The sequence below is a fragment of the Chaetodon auriga genome, chromosome 18 (assembly GCF_051107435.1).
Source record: "Chaetodon auriga isolate fChaAug3 chromosome 18, fChaAug3.hap1, whole genome shotgun sequence".
Classification (NCBI taxonomy): domain Eukaryota; kingdom Metazoa; phylum Chordata; class Actinopteri; order Chaetodontiformes; family Chaetodontidae; genus Chaetodon; species Chaetodon auriga.
In genome coordinates, this window is record NC_135091.1 from 14,656,411 (window position 1) to 14,680,856 (window position 24,446).

Sequence of the window (24,446 nt, forward strand, 5' to 3'; positions counted from 1 at the left end):
ATGTTTGCTGCTGTTGGAGCTTGAATCCAGCTTGTCCACTTGAGAGGTGGTGTCATTATAACCGCACAGCCACCCTAGAGGTCTGAGAACACCAGATGTGATGCTTTCCCTCTCGCACTCCTTCTCGTTGAATTTCCAAATCAGCCATGTATTTCAGTTTTTGAGGCTCTCTATTTCGCCCTGGTAATTGACTCCACACACAAGTGACTTTTGAACAGTTAACACAAGACTTGTCGAACACATTTTATTTCAACAAACTGGTAATTAAATGAAATAGAATTTTCCACCAAGCGATATAAGTCCTATAAGAGACTGGCAAGTGATGCATTCTGATTGATGCAGCTCCTGCATATTAACATTTAGATGATGTTTTCAGCAGCATTGTAGCCGAACTGCCACGGCTCAGTCCCAAGTTGAGGCCCAGCTTCTCAGGTTTTACTTCTAATTATGAAGATCATGTGCAAATAAGGCATTCATGTCCAAGCCTCCCCTCTGAATAATCCATACAATTAATTAAAATAAAATTAGGGTATAGGCCTCCTTCACAGCAGACATTTGGACTTGTCACACTAGGAAAAGCACAGGGTGCAGGAAATATGTGAGGCCACCAAACTATAATAAGAATAATTCCATTAAGAATTATATAAATATAACTCCCCTAAGGTGCCACAAAACCGAGAGGGTGGTTGGAGTGATGTCAATTAAGCACAGGCTGTACATACCCACACTGTCCTGAGAAGAGGTCCAATCAGGCAAGAAGTGGCAGCACCTATGTGGGTGAACCAGAGCTGTGTAGGGCCTTTGAGTCATTTTTATGAGCCAGTTATAAGTCGGTTGAACAGTCAGTCCACTGCTTTGGCCCACTGACATAGCTCAACTACGGGATAAACTTTTTAAACTTCATTAAATTCTGCACACACATTCATGGATGAACCCTGCTGATTTTGGTGATCCCCTGACATGAGGTCGACATTTGTGGTTTTGAGTCTCAACAACTATTGGATAGATTGCCGTGAAATGTGGTACACATACTCATGTCCACCCAGGATGATTTGCAACAGCCTTGAGTAATTCATCTAACAGCAAAATCAGATCGAAGTGCTCATTTGTTTCGTACATTAAGACCGAATACCTGCAACGCCTCTCCTGAACTTTGTGTTAAGCACAAATTAGCAAATGTTAGCATGCTAATATGCTAAACTAAGATGGTGAATGATAAAATTGCTAAACACTTGCATGTTACCATTGTCATTGTGTGCATGCTGACATTTAGCTCAAAGTGCTGTTGTGCAGCTTCACGAGGCTGTTGGCTACGGACTTAAAAAATAATATTTGTGATGCCAACCCAATGTAAAAATCTGTGGTGTTTCACTGTAATAAGGGGGCTCATAATTGGGGGTTTTCCACAAAACATAGTCCAATGAGTGTGCACACAAAATAAGGAAGACAACAGATTGTGATTTGTGGAAAACCCCAGCTATAGCTCACTGCATTCGAGTGAAACAGCAATGATTCTTGCACTGGGCTGGAGTTACAGTAGAAAGGACTGGCACATAAAAAACAAAAACCTGAAAGCAGCCAATTAACTATGTTAACATTGATAGGGTGAAATACTGAAATCACTTGCAAATGCCAGTTGATCAGGTCTCTGATTGATTATCATTAGATGGTGAAAAAGGACAACAACTTTCCAAGCTCCCCAGGGTCATTATGCAACACTTAGTTTACCCATTTACTGCCAATATAGGGCTTATCTTTAATTACACACACACACACACACACACACACACACACACACACACACTGTGGGATTCACAATTAAGCTGAATCAGGATGCAGGGCTTGGTTGAAGGGAAGCTAACTAGACAGCACACTACAAGAGGAAAAGACAAGCTGGAACATGAACTGATCCTGTGTGAACAACAGGGTCCAGAAACCCCATTATGTCTTTGTTTGTCCACCACACACACACACACACACACACAGACACACAGGCCCAGACATATATGCTTTATGTTGATTATTAGAATCAGAAACAGAATCAGAAATACTTTGTTGATCACTGAGGGGAAGTTGTTTTTGTTACAATGCTCCTTAAAAGAATAGAAGAGATTTACATGTATTTATAAAAAAATATATATAACAGTGTAAAAAATACATAAATGTATGACAGACTAAATGTATGACAGTGGATTTTACACAAGTTGAATTATTGCACAGAGTAATTACACTGTTGGTTATTGCACATGATTATTATATTAAGTCAGTAGTGAACTGCAGTATAGATATGAATGATCTGACAGGGTGTGAAAAAGTCCAAGGACGATTCAGATGGAGGAGTTGTAGTTGTTGTTTGACGGCCACAGGCAGGAATGATTTATTATTATTAAATTACTTTTATTAATCATTTACAGTAGAAGTCCTAACTACCCTGTTTAAGAGAAAGGGATACTCTTTTCGTTCAAACCTCATCATACTGGTTTGCCAAAGTGAGCACATTTATAAGGGTGACAGTTTTCAGTACTTCTCTCGTCCTCTTTTGCGTACTGATTGGCTTACTCTGAAACAGGAAGTTTCCACCAGTGCATTATGTGTTGACACACGCTGACAGACGCTGTGAGCTCTATAAAAGTTTTGGCCTCGGCCGCAAACATTTCCTCTTTGAACAATTCAAATTTTATAAATAAATACTGGCAAATGCACATATATCAGGTTCTGTTTACACAAGGACAAGCTGCTGACCTTTCCAAGGTCAAACCGTTCACACCACTGCTTTTGTTCTAATCAGCACTGGTATGTCTGTGTCAGTATCTTCATTGTGTCTTTTAATTTTGTGAAGAGGTAGAGACCTTGACAGATCCCCTCAACATTTTTACACCTCTAAATGCGAGGCCTACTACAATTAAGTGCTTGCAAATGGGGAAGATGTTAAAATAGTTGTGTCAAAGGATTTAAATTAGCTCTTGCAGGAATTGCACTTGGTGATGTCAGCTGGTGGAAAAACATGTCACCGCTTTAAATCAGACCGTGCTGGTCTCAAGATGAAGCTTTGAAAAGCTCAGAGGTAATGATTCCCAGCCTTGTTTCCAGCATCCTCTTGTTTTCCTTCCTCTATAATGAGCAAAGCCAATCACCGATCTAGGTTCTACCGTTGAGAACTTGATAACAAGGTATTCTGGTCAGTGATGCGGCAAAGCAGAGGAGACGAATCACACTACAACTTCGCTCAATGCTGGGAGGTCATAGCACGATCTGCTTCTGTGGCGAGAACAGAGACAGATTTTGTGTGATCTGGCTTACTTTCAATAATGGTTGGTTTCTCTGACCCACTCCTGAGCTTAAGAATCTTAATTTCTTGCATAGGACTTGTGGGTAATGTAGCTCTCATCCTCTCCATTGTTCAGACAAAGTCATCTCGGGTTAAATCCTTTGAGTTGTTTCTTTTGGGACTGGCCGCAGCCAACTTGGAGGAAATTCTCATCGTGAACATCTACGACATTATCATCCTCCAGACTTCCTCCACCACTACAGGCACTTGGTCGTGTCGCTCACTCAAGTTTCTGACTGTGTTTGGAGAAAGTGCCAGCATCCTTTTCACTGTCCTCATCAGCATCTTCCGCTACCAGAAGCTGAGAGACGCGGACAAGAGGGTCAACCTCCCAATCTACCTGGACAGCATCAGGTCAGCATGGATGGTGAGTGGGGCTTGTGTGATGCTCTCCATGCTGCTGAGCTCCCCCGTTTTTGCCATAAGCTTTCAGGGCCCTGCGGGAAATATCACAAGAAACAGCACTGGCTGCCCTCCAGACTTCTTTCAGTGTAGTAAAAACAACTGTCCAATACTCAACGCCATTTACAAGTACCTGTTCATTGTGGTGTGCAACCTGCTGCCTCTCATCATCGTCACAGGCACCAGCTGCCTCATCATCACAGTGCTGCTGAACCAGAGGAAGACGGTGACACCAGTGGTGAGCGTGAGCGGGTCAGGCCACTTCGGCAGGAGGAGCAAAGGTCTGAGGCTCCAGCGAAGCACGATAGCTGTACTAGCAGCTATGGGATTGTTCCAGGTAGACTGGACTCTCTACCTGATCCTCCAGATGACTGTTAGCGCCACCGATTTTCCTTCTTGGTCTGAAATCGAGTTCTTTATCTCAATTTCCTATACATCCATCAGTCCCTATGTGTACGGGATTGGGAATAACCTGTTCTCTCTCAAGAACTTTATAAGGAAGTAATTTGAGGCTTTTCTTCAGGCCAGACATGTGAAACTGTGATGAACTCTTGTTTTTAGTGACATCATTAAGCTGAAACGAATCACGTCTTTTATTTGTTTGGCAATAAAAAACATTTTTTGTAATTGCATGTTATAAACTGACAATGTTATACCACTAAACTCACTGAGTCAGTTCACGCTGACATTTGTAGAAACTTCCCCTTGCTCATACCTTACATCAGTGAACAGGGTAGAGCGTTCGGTTGCAATTTTAGATCTTTATTTGAATCTAATATGAATATGTAAATAAAAGTTCCTTTAAAGGGAATTTTGCTTTTAATCATAATTCGTTTTTTGGCCCCAAAGTTGTATACAATGTCATTTTTGAATGGCAAAAGCACTGAAGGACTGTCATTCTTCAACATGTTTTGTTCCTGGAGATGCTCTCTTGCAGCCTGAAATAAACACTAACTAGTCTCTGCTTTGCTCTGATAAGTGCAAACTCACACGTTGCCTTATTTTTCAATGCAATTCTGCACACAACAGCTGTATTTGCATATGAACTCTTGTGCACAGACACGTACAAATTAACATGGCCTGTGTTTACAGTACAAAAGAAGCAATTCTGTTCCCCACATTGTTTAACACAAAGAACCAGCAGTGATAACTTGACCGAGTCACCTTTCTCTAGTCTCAACTGCTCTCTCATTGGAATATAAATAGGGGTGTTTTATATTTGCGTGCAGTTGTGTGCTGAGTGTAGATGTGACACTGAACGCTGAGGTAATCATTCATTGACATCCCACTCCTATACCTGAAAAGTTTGTCCTCATGCTTTGAGACTCTTGGCCAGACTGTTAATGCAAGTTTAAATCTTGTGGTTAGGCTTTGTAACGTCACTCAAAAGACTCACTGGTTGCTACTGAAAGTGAAAGTTATATATACATAGGTCACATATTACTCACTCAGTCTGATTGTGACCACGTTTGATGTATTCAGATCTAGGTGATATTAAATCTCTGCTAATATGAGGTTAAATGTGCCATTTAAATTTGAAATTGTTATTTATAAAAATAGCTACAGTGAACATGTTTAATGTTTCAGCATCCTACAGCACAGCAAACTTTAACATCACCTTTGTGGCCGATATTACATGAAAAGCCAGAGAAAATAGTGCAGAGTCAGTTATGAGGTGTGTGATTAACTGAGGAGAGCCTGGCTGCATTGTACAGACTTCTTCTCTGTCTTGACATTGCTTTTAAACTATATGTGCAAAAGCTACAGCTTTATAACAAGGGAAAATTCTGTATTTATGCAGTGTCACAAGATGAGAGCAACAACCTTAAGTGTGGTGGTGAAATAATGTGTTTTTTTATTTTATTTTTTATTCTAGTAGCCCTGTTGTGAAACATAATTGTGATGTTAGATTGTGATCAGATGTGAAGTCACCTCTCTCTGGTGTTGTAACTTCGTTTGTGCACAGCTGTGACTCCTTGCTCGGTTGTTTTCTACCAGTTCATCTTTTCAGAAAACATTTTGAATCCAACATTTAATTGTGCAATAAATATATTCATGCTTAACACATCATAAACTGTCTGCTCTTCTGAAGATATTTCGTCCTGGAAAAAAATGGCTGTGGGGTATTATTGTAATATTAATATTAATCTTATTGGAGGTCATGCCAGAATTATTGCTATTGCCTTAATATGAATCGTATAAACTATATGCAACACTCTTTCGAGGTCTCTCCCTCACGTCAAAGCTAATTATATCGTGGTGACTTTGTCAAAGCCGAGTAAGTGTTGCACGGTTACCCGAGCACGGGGAGCAGGAACAGACTGCAGCGCATCGCCACGAGACCTCCACGTGGAGCACAAAAGATGGGTAGGTTCCTTCACGTGGGCTCCTTTCCCACTTCCTCGTCCTGGTTAGACCCCGCCCTGTGGCTTTAATAACATATGACAGTCGCCGTTGACATAATTCAGCCCTTCTACCAGGCTGAACTTTACATGGAAATGGCAGACTCATCTTTGAAGAGAGGTCGTGTTTTGTTTGTTGTTCTGTTTTTATTATAACGCCACAAAAACGGCTTTTTTTCATCAGCTGAGGATGGAATTTGGTGTTAAAGCCATGTCTGACAGTTGTGATGCACACTCTCCATATTAATTCACTGATTTATTTATTGAATTAATTTTGATGGGAACCCAGCGGCCTCCATCTTCCTTCCACTCCGTTTACACCAAAATAAATAAATAAATAATAATTTAAAAAAATAATGGACAAGTGAGCTGCAGAGCAGTTAGGTGCAGTCACTGCCTGGTTTATTAATTCTGTCAACAGATGGAGGTTTTGGTCGCCATATGTGGAATATCTCTCACGTTTAGACGATTTTTTCAGGGGGGTTTGGGTCTGGTGGGGTGGGGTGATAAAGTTTCTGAAAAATTCATAGATGGTACTTTAAAACACCCTAAGAGGACATTCATCAGGCTAGTTGAGCCCAGCTGTCCTCCACAAAGACAGTGAAATGCAATTAAAGGCTGTAGCTTCGCTGAAAGTGAATTGCTGTGGGTTAATAATTCGTGTAGAGGAAGTTCAGCTCGATCAGCCTGTATATATAATATTTCATCGTAATCAAACCCCATGTATGTTTGACCTTGGGGCTATAGACAACATTTTGGCTAAACAGGACTCTCCTGCACCTGAAGTTTTTGGCTTCAAAACCACAAATTAGCTGTAACTTAAAAAAATAGCCACTGCCCAGCAATAGCCATTCTCTAGTTTCCTGTGTAAGAAAAATGTGGAGACCCTAAAAGTAAAATTATAATTAACTGTTGTGTTTAATTATTATGCAATGAAGTTTTATTTGGGTAGATATTCACGGCAACGTTTCGCCGCCATCTTATCAGACAAACAAAACGAGTCGACGTTGTTTTGCAGCGTGTATTTTCGCAGTGGTCGTCAAGGGAAATCATAAGTTATTGATTTACTGCTCAGTTTAATTCTGATATATTGTAGTGGGGGGGTACCGAGATGGTCCCGAGCTTCAGAATAACTTTTTTATTCGGGGGTGAGTTTGGGTCAAATCCTCCAGCCACTGACACCATGATGAAACAACTAGCCGGTGAAGTCCTCGGAGGAGCGCGTGCATTGGCTACTGGGGCTCAACCGCCATGGTGAACGTGTTACGTCACAGCCCGAGAGCACGGATGTGTGTGTGTATGTGTGTGTGAGAGCGAGAGAGACAGGGGCAGCGAGGAGAGTGAGTGGTTCAGGGAGGGTGAGAATGGAAATGTGATCGTAAAGGTAGAAGAAGTAAAGGAAATAGAAGGAGAGGAAGAGAAAGTCTCGGCTCTGTGCTCTCAGCGCAGGAATTACACATCCGAAACATTTTCGCGCAAACTTGCAGAGAGTTGTCCTAACCGGCGATTGAGCTCGAGGTGGGAAGGAGCGAAAAAAAAAAAATCTCCGGGATGGTGGACTCCCGCTTCTCTCGCGCCGGCGGCCTGGGAATCACGCGCCATTGAAGGGGGGTGATATTGTGCATGCGCTTTGGCTTCGCTGCGTGCACGCTCGGGTCGGTCGATGCAAGCACACTGGCGTGGTTCTCGGCCTCCATTTGCCAATTTGTGTTTATGTTCGAGGGATTGTACGAGGCCCCGACGACGGCGACGACGACGACGTGCAACAGTTGGAGTTTCACCGTGAACGTTGTTGTGTCGCCGCCGGAGGCCACGAGGTGTTCAGCCGATGTTGAAAGGTGAGGCGTTAGTGAAACCTCCAACTTTTCCAACTTGGTGAGTGGAGGAGCGGGCGGCCTTCCTCTGTGCGGTGTGTGAGGAAGAAAGAGCCGTTGTCAAACAACTTAAATTCAGAGCATGGCGTCTTATTGTAGGATGAGAAACAGGTACACGGAGAGTTTGTGGTGTAAACATGCCGGTTATAGCCCATCTGAGGCACTCCTCCGCTCGATTAACACCTTTAGATTACAGCATCTGCGTGTTGGTGTGACTGTGTGATGAGTAAATTGACCCGGGGAGGGCATGGCGACAACAAAACAGGTTATGTCTTCAGCTTGTCCTCTGTCGTCGACGGACATGGTCTCAGCTGGGCTGCAAAGGTAGAAGCGAATGTGCATTTGGCGTGTCTCCGTCGAACAGGCCTGTCCGAACGTTTCAGCCATGTCCTCAGCTGGCGGATATCAGGCAGGCTATTGGTCAGTTAAACCAAAGTGGTCTCGCGGCCCGGTTCACCAAGGCAAAGTCCACTTTTCTCACACTGAAGAGAAATTACATATTAAACTTAAAAAAAAAAAAAATAGTCTTTACGCCTCTTTAATTGAATTTGTTCTATTGGTCACAGAATGATGGTTTTTAATGTGTGCAAGCCAAAGACATGGGAGCATATTTGTTTTGGTAATTTATCATGGAGTAGGCACTATTTCTCAGTGTTTTTGAGCTCTGCTCCAGGTTTCATTTCACATGTATTTGATTCAGTTGCCTGTTTTTGTAAATAATGGTGTGCAACATCATCACAACAAATCATCCTCTTAATGTGATGCCTCGCTTGAGGTCAAATGTGAGAACCTTTTAAGCGTCAGTGACAAAGCAGGCCTTTTGTGTAACTTACCTTGTTAGATATAGTTCATAAACACATGATTTACATATTCTTACACATCAAAACAAGTCACCACACACACCCCCAGTAATTTGTCCATCAGTAGCTAATTTATTTCTCAGAAGAGCACGGCCCTTTCTAAAGTGGTTCTGAAATGGTTTGATTCTTATATGAATTCCCATTGGACACAAAGAGCCGTTCTATGAATCATGCAGATCAGGTTTCTTGAAATTTGGTCTGGGTGCTCTATGCCTTACAAAAGATTCACACAACCAGCAACATGAGAAACCAATGGTTGAATGTCCTTTAATTTTGTATGATATTGACTGTAGTCATCTCATTTCTTCATTTGATTTCACAGGAAATATGGTTGCACCTCAGATTTAGGCTGATCACCAGCACTTCATGGCTCTATGAAGTGTTTTTGCAAAGACTAGCTGAAGATGATCAAACATATTTTAACTGAATCTAATCTAATCCATAGTGGATTAGTTATGCTGTTTTTCAACCCTTTTAAAGCAGGATGGCACATTGTTGGATGTCTTGACTTCTGAATATCTAGTTGTGTACATTTCTTGATGCATCTCATTACTTCTTTTCTGTCAGTATTTGCTTGGATGGCATATAACTGCTTTTATTAACGTTGTCAGCATTGTTTGGGTTGTGTTTGGCTTTCATTTTTATCTTCTGTCGTATAGTTTTGCATGATTTTATCACTTAGGTTTTGTATGTTGAACCTCTCAACATCGCTGTACTATATAATTAAAATCGTTATTATTTAATTTTCTGTTAGGCGTCTCATGAAGTGGGATGACCACAGCCATTGGTGATGCCTGCCACAGACTCTGAACTCACATCAATGGAGGACCCCCACATACTGGAGGATGAGGAGGGGACCTCGACTAATATCCCCTCCTCGGTTCCTCCTACAGCCGTCCCTTCTTCAGCTCCCTGTGTTCCAACCACTACGAAACCTAATTTCACCAGTGAGACTGTGATTGAGACAAAAGCTGTCTCCATGGCGAGTAATGACTGCAGTTCAGCTCTCTCCTCACCTGCTGAAGCTAGCCCAGCCAAACCTGCTGTGACATCACCTACTACCTTTGATGGGACCGTTGAAACAAGCCCAGCTACCTCACATATAGCCTCAGCGTCAGACTCCCTAACATGCACAGGGACGAGCCTTGTCAACATATCAGAATCACCACCATTGTTGTCTGCGGTGCCATCTATCACATTTGGCAGCCCGGACCTGCAAACTAATTTTCCTTCTGTGCTGACCTTCAAAGGTGTCAGTGTCACGCTGGAGAATAACAGTGTGTGGAAGCAGTTCTACAGCTGTGGAACAGAGATGATTCTCACTAAACAAGGGCGCCGCATGTTCCCGTACTGCCGGTACCGCCTGGCTGGCCTAGATCCAGACCGGCAGTACAGCCTGGTCCTGTCCATAGTTCCATCGGACCAGTACAGATACCGCTGGAGCCCATCCAAATGGGAGGTTACTGGACCAGCAGAACACCAAGCCCAGGGTCTAATCAGGGCATTTTCCCACCATTACTCACCCTGTCGAGGCTCGGAGTGGATGGGTGGCTTGGTGTCCTTCTACAAACTTAAACTGACCAATAATCCCCAAGACCAGGATGGTCATATCATCCTACACTCCATGCATCGTTACATTCCTAGACTACATGTGATACCAGTCCCGGACGGGGACGTGCCCACACCGGACAAGCCTGTGGTTATGGGTCCAGAAAGCATGACCTTTACCTTTCCACAAACAGAATTCATGGCCGTGACGACTTATCAGAACTTTCGGATCACCCAGCTGAAAATTAATCATAATCCTTTTGCAAAAGGCTTTAGGGACGACGGGCACAACTCCCGTCTAAACAGGCCTCAACCTGTGCTGAAGAGCGACGCTCAACCTTCTGCTTTAAAACCCGCTGAACTCGATGAAAACAGGCAGGAAGTTGTGGATCTAAGGTAAGATTTTTTTTAAATTTATTTATTGTGTCTGCAACACATTGATGAACAGTCAGTGGCCTCTTTATTAGGTATACCTGTGAAATCTAATGCAATCCGCTCAGACTGTCATTCCTGAGGTGTGTCCCATGTTTTGCTCACCCCATACGGACACAAGGGGGACGTTTCAATATAATGCCTTTCAGCACAACACCATCACTGACTCCAACCCCAGTAATACACATATAATTGAATTAACACCCCTTTCTGGCCATTATAAGCTCAGTAAAGGTAGAATATGTGACAGAACTGTGGTGCAGGATTGCATTAGATTGTGTAGGTGTACCTAGTTAAGTGACCACGGAGTGTGTTACATGCAGCGTTTGACTTTTTGAGACTTTTGGAACCATTGACACTTTTTTTTTAAATTTCTCTCTTTCACAACAAAAAACTCATGTAATTTAATGTTTGTTTTTAATGTTAGGAAAATGTTGACAGACCCTGCTTACTCTCTATTATAACTGTGGTAATAACTGACTGAGCACTGCTGTGTCCAGTTCTACAAAGTCCTTAAAATAACCCAAACCCAGTCGTTTAAGATGAAAAATGAAGCATGTCTCTTGAGCATGAGGCCCAGCAGGTCACTTTAAGGGCGGACCTTATTTTCAATGGATGGAATGAAAACAGGAAGAACTTAAATTTTACATGTGATGAAGTCCAGTTCAGTGGATAGAGGACACTGTTTTGCATGTTTTCTCAACAAAAATGGAGAATCATAGGGATGGAATATCAGTATTTATTGCAGGGCTGTTGTATTAGCTTGCATTTCATTGGGAGGTGTTTTGCTTCTTTGTCCTTCCGTGTAGTTTTTCTGTTGTTATACTCTTACACCATCTTGGAGGTCTAGGGAGCCAAAGATGCATCTGCATAATCAGTTATAGGATTTGAGGGATACTAGAAAGTCAGCATGTTATGCAACGACAAGTACATGTGCATAAGCTGGTTAATGGGCTGCCTTTCATAAATTCAGATGCTGGAATTAGCCTATTAAAATACCATTGTCACACACCATGCAGTCAATCAATATATCTTTCTAATGAGATCACCGTTAAATCATTTTCATTTTTTATTTGTTTAGCATCCATAAACAGTATTCCTTTTTTCTGCTTTACAGCACGAAGAATCACAACATTTCTCTCTCAAATGAGCAAGAGACCCGACTGGTCCTGAAGCCCATAATGTCTACCATTGCCAGTAAGGATGAACTTTATGTCCCTTGTTTAAGAGGCAATCATGCCCTTGGTGAACTTGTGCTTGTCCAAAAACGTCCATGTGTGGAACCCAGTGAAGAAGCCCATACTGTCAGTGTGACCCCTAAAGCGCAGCAAGGCTTCAGCATTACACCTAAAGCAATATCCTCAACTCCCACTTCCCTGACATCTACCCCCGCATCATCACCTGGGTACCGCAAGAGGAGGAAGAGGATCAACAGACATTGGGCAAATTCACGGGGAAGAGAGTGGAAAGCTGCGACTGCCTCCCCCGCGGCAGTCCACAGCCCATCGTTGACTGTCGCTATGCAACCGGAGCTGGATGATGTGGAAGGCCTGTTGTTTGTGTCATTCACGTCAAAGGTAAAACACTTTTTGCTGAATGATCTGCACATATCTGCATGTCCAGAGGATTTATTTTCATTCGGTGTGGTTTGAGATGTGGTTCGTTGTTGAACACCAGAATGGTTTTATATGCACAGTAGTAAAAGTTTGTTAAAGTGTTTCAGCTTCAGTGTTTTTCCGTGTGACAGGAAGCTCTGGATGTTCACGTGAGGGACAAGCCAGCCAGTAACTCATCATCAGCGACTCCTGTAACGACACCGATGCAGTTTGAGCGAAAAAGTAAGCAATGTAAAGATCTCTTTCGTTTGGCTGCCCTCCGTAACTAATGCTTTCATACAGCCTGCAGATCTTAAATGTTCTGAAAATCCTGCATTCACCTCTTTTTATTTTATCTAACAATGACTTCTGTGGTGTTTCAGTGGAGGCGACTCCACAGACTGATGAGGAGAAGATCACCCACTTGGAGGCTCTCCTGCTGCAGGACCTTTGGGTTTTCAAACACAGACAGACCATCCATCCTGTTCTGCAGGAGGGTGAGTTCATACACACACACACACACACACACACACACACACACACACACACACACACGAGCACCCCAGTGGTTGAGTAGCTTATACACATTAATGTGGATTCCATTATTCTCATTGGCTCCTTTTTGTCCATTTTCTAGTGGGGTTGAAGCTGAGCTCCCTGGACCCAGCCAAGTCCATCGACCTGCAGTATCTGGGCATTCATTTACCACTACCTCCCCCAAATCTACCAGAGCAAGGCAACGTCACGTCGCCTGGCGGTATGTTGGACCAATCTTTGGCAGTTTGCGCATGCTTGATTGAGGAGACACCACGTTTGGTGGTGTGTGTTTTGACGCGGTGTGTGCAGAATTCCTTTACTTACAGCATTTATTTGATTTAACAGTTATCATAGACAAGGCACTGCCACTGACAAAATAGTGCTCCTCCTTTAAAAACCTGCTATAGACATCAGTTAACTGTTTTACATATTTTCACCTGAGGGCAGACAAGCCATCATGTCTGACTTGTCTACATGAAACATGTGCAGTTCCTCATGTAGGATTACTGTTCAGATACTCGCCTTACAAGCAGCGCTGATCAGCTGTGATAGGAACCAATGCTGTGGGCACGCTGCCCTCTGCATATCTGTAGATACATAAGGGAAAAGCGATAAAGGCCCTGTATAAATAGACCCAATATTTCAATTAATATGTGGTATCAAGAATGGTCAAGTCAAGATTTTTGCTCTCTCCTTTCTCTCATAGTAGAATTATCTCTCTCTAAATTTAGACAGCACATTTGCAAGGTAGCCTAATGTGTTTAGTCGAGTGAATTACAACAGGGTGAATAGTGATCACCTCCTCCTGCAAGCCTCATCTGTAGTTTGTCAGTCAGGTCAGATTAGAGCCCTGTGTGATCTTCAGCTGCAGGAAACGAGTTAAGGCTGGAAATGGGCTTGTCACTTAAGAGTGCGATTTGAAAATGGTCTGCTTGTCTTGGACCAGGCATTTCCATGGAACAGGCCAAACAGGTCTGTCACTGTGTAGTTTCAAGAACTCCTCTGTTTCTCAGAGGTCTGTAGGTGTATAGCAGAAGTCTCACTGCAGTAAGGATGTGAGTCTCCTCCTTCGTATGATCGTTCTAGAATATTCTCAGTATCTGCTGAGACACAGTGTTCTCCAGTGAAGCAGACTGACTGCAAGTGTAGATTGTACTCATCATTTTGTGCACGTCCAGTGTAGTCATCATTTCTCCTTGATATTCCATGATTCTGCCAGTGAACATGTAGTACACTTATATAAATGTATAAATGTAGTTTTCTCTTCAACAAAGACCATGAAATAACAATCAAATTCTGAGAAACCAGCTTTTTAACCATATCACTTCAATAAACATTGTGAGGCACTGAAGGCCTTGTAAGTTAAGGCTAACGCGGTATGTTTCCTTCACAGATGAGGGGTTGCCCTTCATCTCCCGCACAGGAAAGACGAGCGACATGACAAAAATAAAGGGATGGAGAAACAAGTTCATAAGGAGCAAAGAAACGTCTCCTATCTGTGATGGTAAGGTTTGCCCGTCTTCATGTCGCTGTGTTCTCTGGGATTAGTGTTGTCATTCTAATTACCAAACCATTAACAGCACTGGAGCCAACTGCATGTCCTCGTGTCTAATTCATTATTCCTCATTGATGAATTAAAAGCTCTTTATTCTTCCTCTCCTAAAGGATCACAAAAGAACCTATCTGCCTTCTGCAGCAACATGTTGGATGAGTACTTGGAAAGCGAAGCCCGGTACATCAGTGAGCGCGCTGATGCCTTCTCCACAGGCCCTGAGGACTCTGTGGCCTATCAGCTGCCTGCTAAAAGCTCCAGCTATGTAAAGACCCTGGATAGTGTGCTCAAGCATCGAAGCGCTACATCCAAATTCCCCATGGGGCCCAACAGACCATGCCCGCTTTCCCACAAACCCCTCCTCTACTCCGTGCTGACATCATCAAATCCACCTCTGGCCAGCCGTGCGACCCCTGGTCAAGCAGAGGCTCAGCCCATACAGCAGTCTGCATCTCCACACAAGCAGCCAGGAGCTGTGTTGATGGCAAATGCTGCTTCTGGGTCTAATGGCTATAGTTCTGTTTCAAAGATGTAAGAACATGTTTGTAGTTTGTTTTCATTTTCATGACATTTGCCAGTTTTTAATTGATTGCGGGACGGTTTGAACAACCTTTTCTTTGAGGAGAATAACACATTTCATTTCATTCCGTCTCTTCAGATTATCTACACACCACCCAGGGACGAGCCAGAGCTCAGCAGTGAGCTTTGGGCAGAGCCAGCGGATGACACACAGACCTCCAGGCTTCACAAAGTTCCAGTACAAACTGTTGCTGATGGAGATGGAAGCCGTGAACGAGGGTCTCAGCAGAACGCAGCTGACACCAGACAGGCTATCCGTGGCTCTGTCTGTACTGCTAACAAAGCAGGTACCCAACTGACTGTACAAGTGTCTATATAGTGTCTTTTGACATTAATGCAGGCTGCGTCTGTGCTGGTGTTATTAGTTTGTTGTCATATTTAACTTTGAAAGTAACTCTTGCTTTTATTATTTCAAATGTAAATCAGAATATAAGAGGTGCTGACATCTAATTTAAACACAGACGGATTTAAAATTGTTTTGATGACTCTCCTTTTCATCAGATGCAGCCCAGTCAGGTCTTGAAAGTACCCCAGTATGTGAAGTACAAAGCTGAGGGACCTGAGTGTGGTCAGGACTTCTGCAGACTGGGCTGCGTGTGTTCCAGTCTCCAGCATCTGAACAGAGGTCCCCTCCACTGCCGGCGGCCTGAATGCATGTTTGGCTGCTCCTGTTTCAAACGTAAGATCACCAAGCAGTTGACTGTGGGGGAGACTGAACAGCAGATCCAACCTGTTTACTGTAAGAGCAAGTCATCTTGATGTCATTGATGTGTGTTCTTTTATTCTGACTGTTGGATTGTATGTTTGACAACCCAACCCTTTGAAACGATTGGATCACTGCATTCTTTCATTCACAACATAAATGACTCAAGGTCTACATTTCTATGCAACACCCTCATCTTAATAGAATCACTTTTCTGTGTTTAGCGTTTGCTTCCTGCTCAGTTTGGTCACAACTTTTTGTAACTCTGAAGTGTTAATGAGATGCTTTTGTCCTTCCCCAGCTATGACTAATATGGAACATGTGGTCCAGCCTCGCCCGGGCTCCCATGCTAATAAACTATGGAACCGCAGCATTGATGATCCAGACCCACTCTTCTCCCCCAGAGCGGCTCCTCTGTGTTTGGTCCCTGTGAAGGCTGTGAAATGCAGCAGTGCATCTCGTCCAACGCAAATGGTAAAATACGATCTCTCTCTTATTTGATTTAACAGGCCACTCTTTTTATGCCTCACACTCTTAGTTATTCACTAGAATATAAGATAGGAGAGCTCTAAGTGTAAAAATATTTCCTTACATTTCTATTAATCTACCTTTTGTCCCTTTCTTAATGTATAAAGAAGTCATCGCAGATTCGAGAAGAGGATAAGAGTGCAGTGTACAGATACTTCGAGAGCATGATGACGTGCGCACGTGTAAGAGCGTTCAACAGCGAGCCGCCTCCTGAAGTCACCATGGAGCCCAAGATCCCTGACACTTCTACACCAAACACCACAGCGAAACCGCGCCAGAGGACCACTGATAGCCCGAAAATGTACCACAGAACTATAATGACTTTGAAGAAAACAGGTGAGAAACCAAAGGAGATGCAATACTAGTATAACAATATATTTTGTGTTGTTTTCAGCCACTGAAAATCAAATCTTTTGTGCTCTTTTTGTTTTCCTGCGGAAAGATAATATTTGTTGCTACACACAGTTGTGATGCATTATGTATTATTATGACTATTTTTATGTCCCCCAGCAGGACAGACTTCTCAGGGGAGCACATCCGGTGAAACAGAAGCGAGAAAGCAAATCGAGATCCAGTCAGCGTGTCAGTGGAACAAGGACCGCAAAAAGGTCCTGGAAACTTTGTGTCGACGCATGAATCAGAATAAGCTGTCTCGGCGTTTCTGCATCGGACCGTATCGCATCCGCCCGGTTGCCAAGATCTTCATGAAGAAGCCCAGCGGCTCCATCGTCACCTACAGGGTATGTCTGTGAATAGTGATGCCGGTCCCGAATCTACTGTATGCTGTGACGTTAACAGCTGGTCTAAAACACACCAGCCTGAATAATATAAGCTCCCCGTTTCATAACTTAAATAAAAATCTTCTGCTCTTCTCCACCGTCCTCTAGCTGCACATCAGCAAGCCATCAGAAGCCAGTGATGATGACGAAGATGAATCTGATGACAGCGATGAGGAAACGCATGCTGATAAAAGCCTCGATGGAGACGGCGATGCAGAAGAGGAAGGTGGCCAGATGGAAGAGCCAGAGATGCGGTTTGGAGTCACACCCTTCCTGAGTGGAGTGCTACCTGCCGGCAAACTGAGAGCCAGGACCAAACCTGTTGGCTGCCAAGCATCTGGACTTATACAGGTCAGGCTGAAGGAAACGCTGTGCGTCTTAAACACGAGTCATATGCAGGGATGTGATTTTTTTCCCCCGGACTTATCCAGATCCATCTTCCATTTTCCAATCTGAACATGTCACTCATATGAATCACGCAGAGCCGCAAAAACATATTTTATGGTGACGTAGGCTTCTCTGTCTCTGGGTGGGTTTCATCTCCTACATGCACATGCACACACACACACACACACACACACAGAGTGAACAAAGTGTTATTTCAACCTGCCTTGTCCGTGTTTGTTGTTGTGACAGCCACACCATGCTCGTTAAGCTAATAGTGAATCGCTGTGAACAAGCTAAAACAAAAGCTGTCTGTATGTAGCATCTTTATCTTGAATGTTGAAATTTGGAAAAAAAATCTTGTTAAGTCAGCTGCTGGCTGAGAAAAGCCCGCCCCTCCTCCCTCTACAGTGGTGTCTGCAGGCAGTGATTAACATCAGAGGAGGAAGGACAGAGGACAAGAAGAAGGACTGATATACGGATGTCTGTGTTCTTCATCTTTCTGAACTTCACTCAATACTGTGATGTCAGGAATATTATTTATATTACTGACTTTTTAGATGTTTCCAGTGAGATATTATTGAGTTTATATGGTGACTTTGCTGTCATAAACTTGACTTGTGGCTGCTTTTGAGTAAATCACAGCTCAAATCCCTTCACTGTAAGCCTCGTTTAACCCGTGTCATTTTGTTTTTTATGGCACAGTGTGATCACTCACAAAGATCAGTGAGCATATTCATTTCACTGAGCGCAATATGAAAAACTACAACCTGCGTGTGGCTGCAACCCCAGCAAGATGCTGTGGTACGGTTTTACTGAGGGTGGAACCAAGACATTGATAATGTCTGGAGACAACATCATGTTCTTGGAATTGTACCCATTAACATATGTGAGTAGTAATATATCTACATATTTCTTCCGTAACAGGTAAATGGCAAATCCTACAATCAGGCCAGGCTGTTGCTGGGGAACGTGGGATGCCTACATCCAGCCAACCGCCTTGCAGCATACGTCACAGGCCGACTGCATGCGCCTGCCGACATTCCCCACAAAACCTCTGAGAAATCGGACCCTACAAACAAAACCAGCACTCTTGGTGCTCTGCTCGCAATGGCTGCCGGCACAGTAGTCCCTCCAATTATAACTGCAAAGAAAACCACTGAGCTGAAGATACCAGCACAACCACCAGGTAAAGTAGTCTCTCTGACCCCAGCGCAGGCACTTAGATTTAAACTGATTGCTCCCCAAAGGAAGCAGAAGTAATCAAGTGGAGAACCCTCCAACGCAGGCACACCTGCAGCTACTGCAGAATATTGAAACCACCCAAGGAAAAAAAACAAGCTCCACAAACGTGTGCTGCTCAGAAATCTAATTTCTAACAAATAAAACCAGATCTGTCAGTGTTTGTAAGACGTCTGGGAAGTGTAGGGAGGAGATAAATAGATGTACACAAATTTGTGTCCATGTGTTTTTGCCTAACCTGGCCAATGTTAAGTTAAACTAATAGCTCTAATTCACAATATTATAGAATCAAAAGAAACACCTTTATGTTTTCTTTTCCCCAGGATTTAGCTGTAAGCTTACAATTCTTTTAATACCTAAATATATAAAAATTGAGTAGGTTTTTTGCCACAGGATGATTCTTTCTTTGTCTCACCTCCGTGCCCTGCTTTGTTTTGTTTCATTCAGTTCAGCTATCCAAGCCAGACTCTTGGAGAAAGGCATCCATCACCACGCCGCAGCATTCACAAAAACCACTGACCATCAACCCTTTCCATGCGTTTGTCCCGGGCCAACGCAGCTCTGTCAACCCCTTCCAGCACAGCTCCATGTCGTCACCGGTCTCCCTTACCGTCTCACCATCTCTGAAAACGCCCAGCTTCTTAGGAAAGAGTGGGACGTATTCATTCAGGATCTTCCCTCCGGCTAACCAGCTCACTGGAGACCAGAAACTACCAGGAGTCACCCTGCCTGGAGGCTTCACCCTCATTGAACTCCCTAAGCCTGGAGCTGATGGAGCTGCACCACAATCAGAATCTGTGAACAACACAAACACAGCGCGTGTGGATAAAGCCCCGGCACTGAAAGATGCTTTGTGTAGTTTTGGCCACGTAGCCGCTGATTCAAAGGCAAATTTGCTCGGTGTGGGCACTTGTACTGGAGCTAAGGACACCTGTACTGGAGCTAAGGTCCTATTGAGCAGCAGATCAGTGGAGCCTGGATCCTCCCATGAGCTGATGTGTGACGAGAAGATGCCCTCAGATGAGAGCGATGAAGTCAGCTGCAAGCAGGAGGACTCAAACCTGGACCTCCCCACGGAGTACTCAAGCTCCGACACCTCAGACTACTGCGGAGAGGGCGATGAAGATGTAAGTGTGAGGACTAAGAAACAATTTTTTTTTCTTTGACTGAAATATTGGTCTAAATGTAAATGTGAATGACAATGCTTAAGAAATGTTGTTTTCTTCAGGAGGAGGTAGTGGACATTGAGACGGTAGAAGAAGGTAGACAAGGAATGGCCATCGCTCAACTGAAAGAAGCTGTCAGAAAGGCATTACAGGAGTCACGGTAATCCATGTGAATAAAAGGAAATGTGACATGTGGACCTGTGCATATTTTCTGCTATTCAATGAAAAATATTCCAGTTTTTGTCCCTCAAAGTTTCGCTAACATCTTGTCTCCTTTCAGAGATTCCAGTGATGATTTTGCATCATCAAGGGAGCTCAGCATCCAGGTACAGCCTTTTCTCATCATTTCCTAAATAATTATTCTTGATCATCCTCTGTCAATGACCTTGGAAAGGTTGGTTTTATCTAATGCTGTCTGTGTAGAGCGGTGTCAGCATAACTTTATTGTCATCTCCGCTCTCTATTGCAGGATCACAGGGTCGATGAACATGTTGAGCCCGAGAGTAAAAGGAAGCGAGAAAACCACACATGGCTGGAAAGGCGAAGACGCTCGGAGCAGCGGGTCCTCTTTGACAAACTCCAGACCGTCCTCCAGAGCGACCCCAGGGCCCCCAGGCTCCGCCTCCTGTCACTGGTCAGTTCCACATCCTGCTCAACCAGGATTTCCTTGGTGGGCCATAAACTACATGAAAACGTCAGGGGAAAACATGAAAGAAAGTCTATTTTATCTGAGTTTTTATGTCTCTACAGTGCCGTTAACAACAACATTAAAACAACTAGGTTTAATATGTTCAATAGATTTCTTTAACATTAAACATTCACGACTAAATAAACAATCAAATTTAGAAAATGATTGCTCAGTATTATTTATTAAGAATTAAACGCTCAAATCACAGCTAACCTGCCTCATCTGGACTGTGTGGATGTGGCTTGATCACATTTGATCGACAGCGCTCTCCCAACCATAACATAACTAATTTTATGTTTTAAAACAAATGAGCGAACTGTTTGTGTCTCTTGAAAAATGTCCCTCAAAAATCTCCATTTACAAATTGGATAGGATTTCAATATTGTACATTTAATATAGATTTAGGGTGTCTGTCACTCTCACGTATGAAAGACTTGTTCCACGTATCATTTGTGTTATTTGTATGCAAAAACTTTGAAGCTCAATGTCTCAAAACGGCTCGTAAAGCAGATAGAGCACTACTACCAGTTAGCATCAAAGGAAAGTGAGCTGTAACTGTTCATCACAAAAATGCCATAGCCCAAATAAATTTATGCATGCTGCAGATCTGTGTGGCTGCCCACACAAATTTTTATGCAGATCAACAGTTTCCCCACTTCAGCATTCATACTCATTCGAGTTTGACGAGATAATTCGTTCACGGCTCCGTGTCGCCAGACTTCACTCTGTTTTGTCGTGTTTGCAGGCTCTAAAAGAAATCCACAATCTGGTTGAGACCTCCAGATACCTGGAGGAGAAGAAGAGGAGGCTGATGCGGTTGCAGTCTGTCTATGTGAAGGAGCTCTCCCTTTTGTCTGGTGTGTACAAACTGTGCATGTTGTTGCTAAGTCTCCCTTTGTTGTTGATTTATCTGCTGTTTGAGTCTGTAGTAGAGGATTGGTTATATCGTCATTTGTTGTCTTAAATCATGGATAATGAGCAGTGTAACGGATACAGCTGTGTCTGTAACTTGTGTTGTCAAATTCCACCTTTCTAGGGAAGTCTGATACGCTGATTAAACAGAAGCTGACGCAGATTTGCGACAGGCAGAAAACGAAGGAGTCCTTTCTCTTTTCTCATCTACTCCAGCGCAGAGCTGCTGATCTGCAAACCGCTACTCCCCAGTCCAAGCTCCGGCCCACGCCCCTGTTACAGCCTGACTTCTTCATTGCTCCATCTAACCCACACTCGACTGCAGACCAGAACTCTGTAGACTTGACACCCACGCCCCCGTCTCTGCCTCTGCCAGTGTCCTCTCCAGCCCCGGCCGAGCTCACAGCACCCTCACTGCTGGCAGAGAACCAGCCGGGTGATCCTGGAGCCTCAGCCCAGGACAGTGTGACCAAACCCCAAACAGAGTGCAAGCCAGCTACCCCTGAGGTCACCGCAGCCCAGGACAGAACCTCACCTGTATCCTCAACACCCAGTTCCAACTCTGTTCAACTCTCACAGCGCTTCACTCTTCCTCTGATTCGCTCCAAGACCGGCAGAATCATACTCCCCTCTTCTCTGAAACCAAGTAAGTTAAGACATCCTGCTCCAGCCATGATTTAATCCCCGAGTCAAAGTCTCTTCGTTTCTGTCTGTTCTTGTATTCTCACAGGTGTATTTTCTTCTTTTCTCACAGCTGGTCAGGGCTTCTATACGCTCATGGTTGTGAATACCAAACAGAAAGGACAGGATGGAGAGGCTAGCATGCAGCCGTCTGATGTGGACTCGTCCAAGAACCAAGAGAAGAGCTTTTCTAAGTCTGACCACCCTTTAGATTCAGAAATCAGCCTTATTTCGGAGGAGGGCACAACTGTGCAGTCCTCACACTCTGAACCAAAGGGTTCAGGTGTAACAACCCCCCTGGCCGAGCTTGCCCTCCTTAACAAATCAATCTTTAGGCCTTCGGTGGCTCTGCTAACTGCAGAGAACAGCCAGGAGGGGGGCGCAGTGGTGAGTCTGAACAAAACCCTGGCAGCTGCCTCCTTGAGTTTAAACCCTGTGCATCAGGTTCCTACTCATGTGGAGCCGGAGCCTGATCCCAGCCCTCCTGTAGTCCGCCGTGGCAGAGGCAGGCCTCGAAAGAACTCCGTCACCCCTGTTAGCCATAGTGGAAAACGTACAGTGGTAGAAGACACCAGTAAAAGTGTCATATCTCTTCGGACTGAAAAGAAGCAAAGTGAAAAGATCGCTTCAGAGGTGGTTAAGGACACCCCGGGAGTGGTTAGCGACAGCCTGGTACCAGCCAAACGAGCCAGAGGAAGACCTCGGAAGAACAAATCAGCGCAACTGTGCAGTCCTCCAGGTATGCGAGCGACACGTAGTTCATCTAAGTCCAACGAGGACAGCCCTGTCAGACTCTACCACAGATCTAAAAGCCGAGACGTTAAACTCAAAGGAAGTCCCGCGGCGAACACCCTGTTCAGAGACGTGAACACATCTCGCCCGTTAACCCGAGGCGCTTTAGGAAAGGACTTCCCCAGCGCCAAGAAACGCTCCTGGATAGACATAGAAAAGGAACTGGACCCAGAGCTTGAATCTGAATAGTAGTTTTATCTTCCTGTTGCTGCAAAAGCCAATGCACACAGTCATGTGACCTCAGTTAACCTCGGAGCCCGATGCTGCTCTGTCTGTATACGTTAGCACAAAACTCAGTGGACCTTTTTCATGCTACAGAGAAAAGCTGTTTTTGGTATAAAGACTATCACAAAACGCATTAATTGACCAGCTGAATGTAAGAATAAAGCTAATAACTCCCACATTCAGTTTTGATATTGTGTTTTCATAAGTTTCTTCTACAGCTGTCGCCTACATTTCTGTTTACTTCTTGTCGGAAACGGGAGATTGAGATGTATTGCTAATTGCATTTTTGTTGTTGTTGAAGTCATTTATTACTGATCTGTTATATGCAAATGGGAATATAACTGTACAGACTGTGTAAATCCATTATGTTAAGCCTTACAGTGTATAATTATCTGCATCCTGAATAGGCTCAGACAATACGCTGCTTCATTAACCCTGTAAAATGTAAATGTTAACTTGTCTTTTTTTATTGAGAGCGAGAGTTTGATGTGTTCTCCCCTTTTGAAATTCATGTTTTACTAACTCAGTGAAGATCAGATGGATTAGCACTTTATGTTTTTTTGGTAGAAACCACCCTGATGTCTTTGAATTGTCTGTACAGTCATAGTAGTGATCTGCACTCTGGGGAGTTACTTCAGTAAAGTGCATATAAACCTGATGTGTCACAAGCAATCAAGATAGAAGCTGTTTGGCCATGTATCCATGAAAATAACCTCAGAAAATATTCTTTTGTTTTTAATTCCAATGCATTTATTTACTTTGTGGATGAAACACTGGTTGTCCTGTTACTTCAGTTGAAAATGTGAAAAATGGTGGCCTTTAAAATCAATAAAAAACTACATTAATTTACAATGGCATCCTTCAGTCACTCAGAAACAAAGGCATCTTGAATTTCCTCATTTTGAGACAGAATTTCACTGTTCTGTGTAAATGGGGATAAAGAAACAATCATGTCACAGGAAACTGATGAGAACCTGAACACCACATTTAGTCTTGCTGTTCCAGTTCTCCTATATATATATATATTCCATTTTTATGTTACAGTACTGCACGCTGCTACTTTGGTCACAATATTTATTAGCTTTCAAATGTACAGTCTTTGTCTTGTGCAAAAATATACTCCAAAGTTTAACTGAAGTCAATATGAGAGGGGCTTTTGTGCTAAAAGACCAACTTTGAAGACATGTACCTGATTTGACTTTGACTGCTGAGGCCTGGTGTCTGTGGGGAAAACGCT

At 43.5% G+C, this 24,446-nt stretch overlaps 3 protein-coding genes across 3 annotated transcripts; all 3 read left to right on the plus strand.

The window, feature by feature from the left end:
* Positions 1 to 3,308: 3,308 nt before the first annotated feature.
* Positions 3,309 to 4,235, plus strand: ora6 (olfactory receptor class A related 6). Its single transcript, XM_076756932.1, has one exon. It carries the CDS (start codon positions 3,309 to 3,311, stop codon positions 4,233 to 4,235), a length of 927 nt encoding a protein of 308 aa, XP_076613047.1.
* Positions 4,236 to 10,097: 5,862 nt separating this feature from the next.
* Positions 10,098 to 14,822, plus strand: LOC143336669 (MAX gene-associated protein-like; the record flags this gene model as incomplete). Its single annotated transcript, XM_076756934.1, has 7 exons — positions 10,098 to 10,810; positions 11,964 to 12,423; positions 12,594 to 12,684; positions 12,825 to 12,938; positions 13,079 to 13,198; positions 14,372 to 14,482; positions 14,644 to 14,822. Coding segments are annotated over 7 exons (1,788 nt in total), but the record flags the coding sequence as incomplete, so codon positions are not given.
* A 6-nt stretch (positions 14,823 to 14,828) lies between these two features.
* LOC143336289 (uncharacterized) lies at positions 14,829 to 24,017 on the plus strand. Its single transcript, XM_076756357.1, has 15 exons — positions 14,829 to 15,061; positions 15,189 to 15,396; positions 15,611 to 15,788; positions 16,114 to 16,286; positions 16,448 to 16,676; positions 16,851 to 17,080; positions 17,228 to 17,470; positions 18,431 to 18,692; positions 19,193 to 19,872; positions 19,974 to 20,071; positions 20,192 to 20,237; positions 20,381 to 20,545; positions 21,345 to 21,456; positions 21,636 to 22,157; positions 22,266 to 24,017. The coding sequence occupies exons 1-15, from the start codon at positions 14,850 to 14,852 to the stop codon at positions 23,171 to 23,173; spliced, it is 4,266 nt and encodes a 1,421-aa protein (XP_076612472.1). The 5' UTR covers positions 14,829 to 14,849; the 3' UTR covers positions 23,174 to 24,017.
* Positions 24,018 to 24,446: the final 429 nt, after the last annotated feature.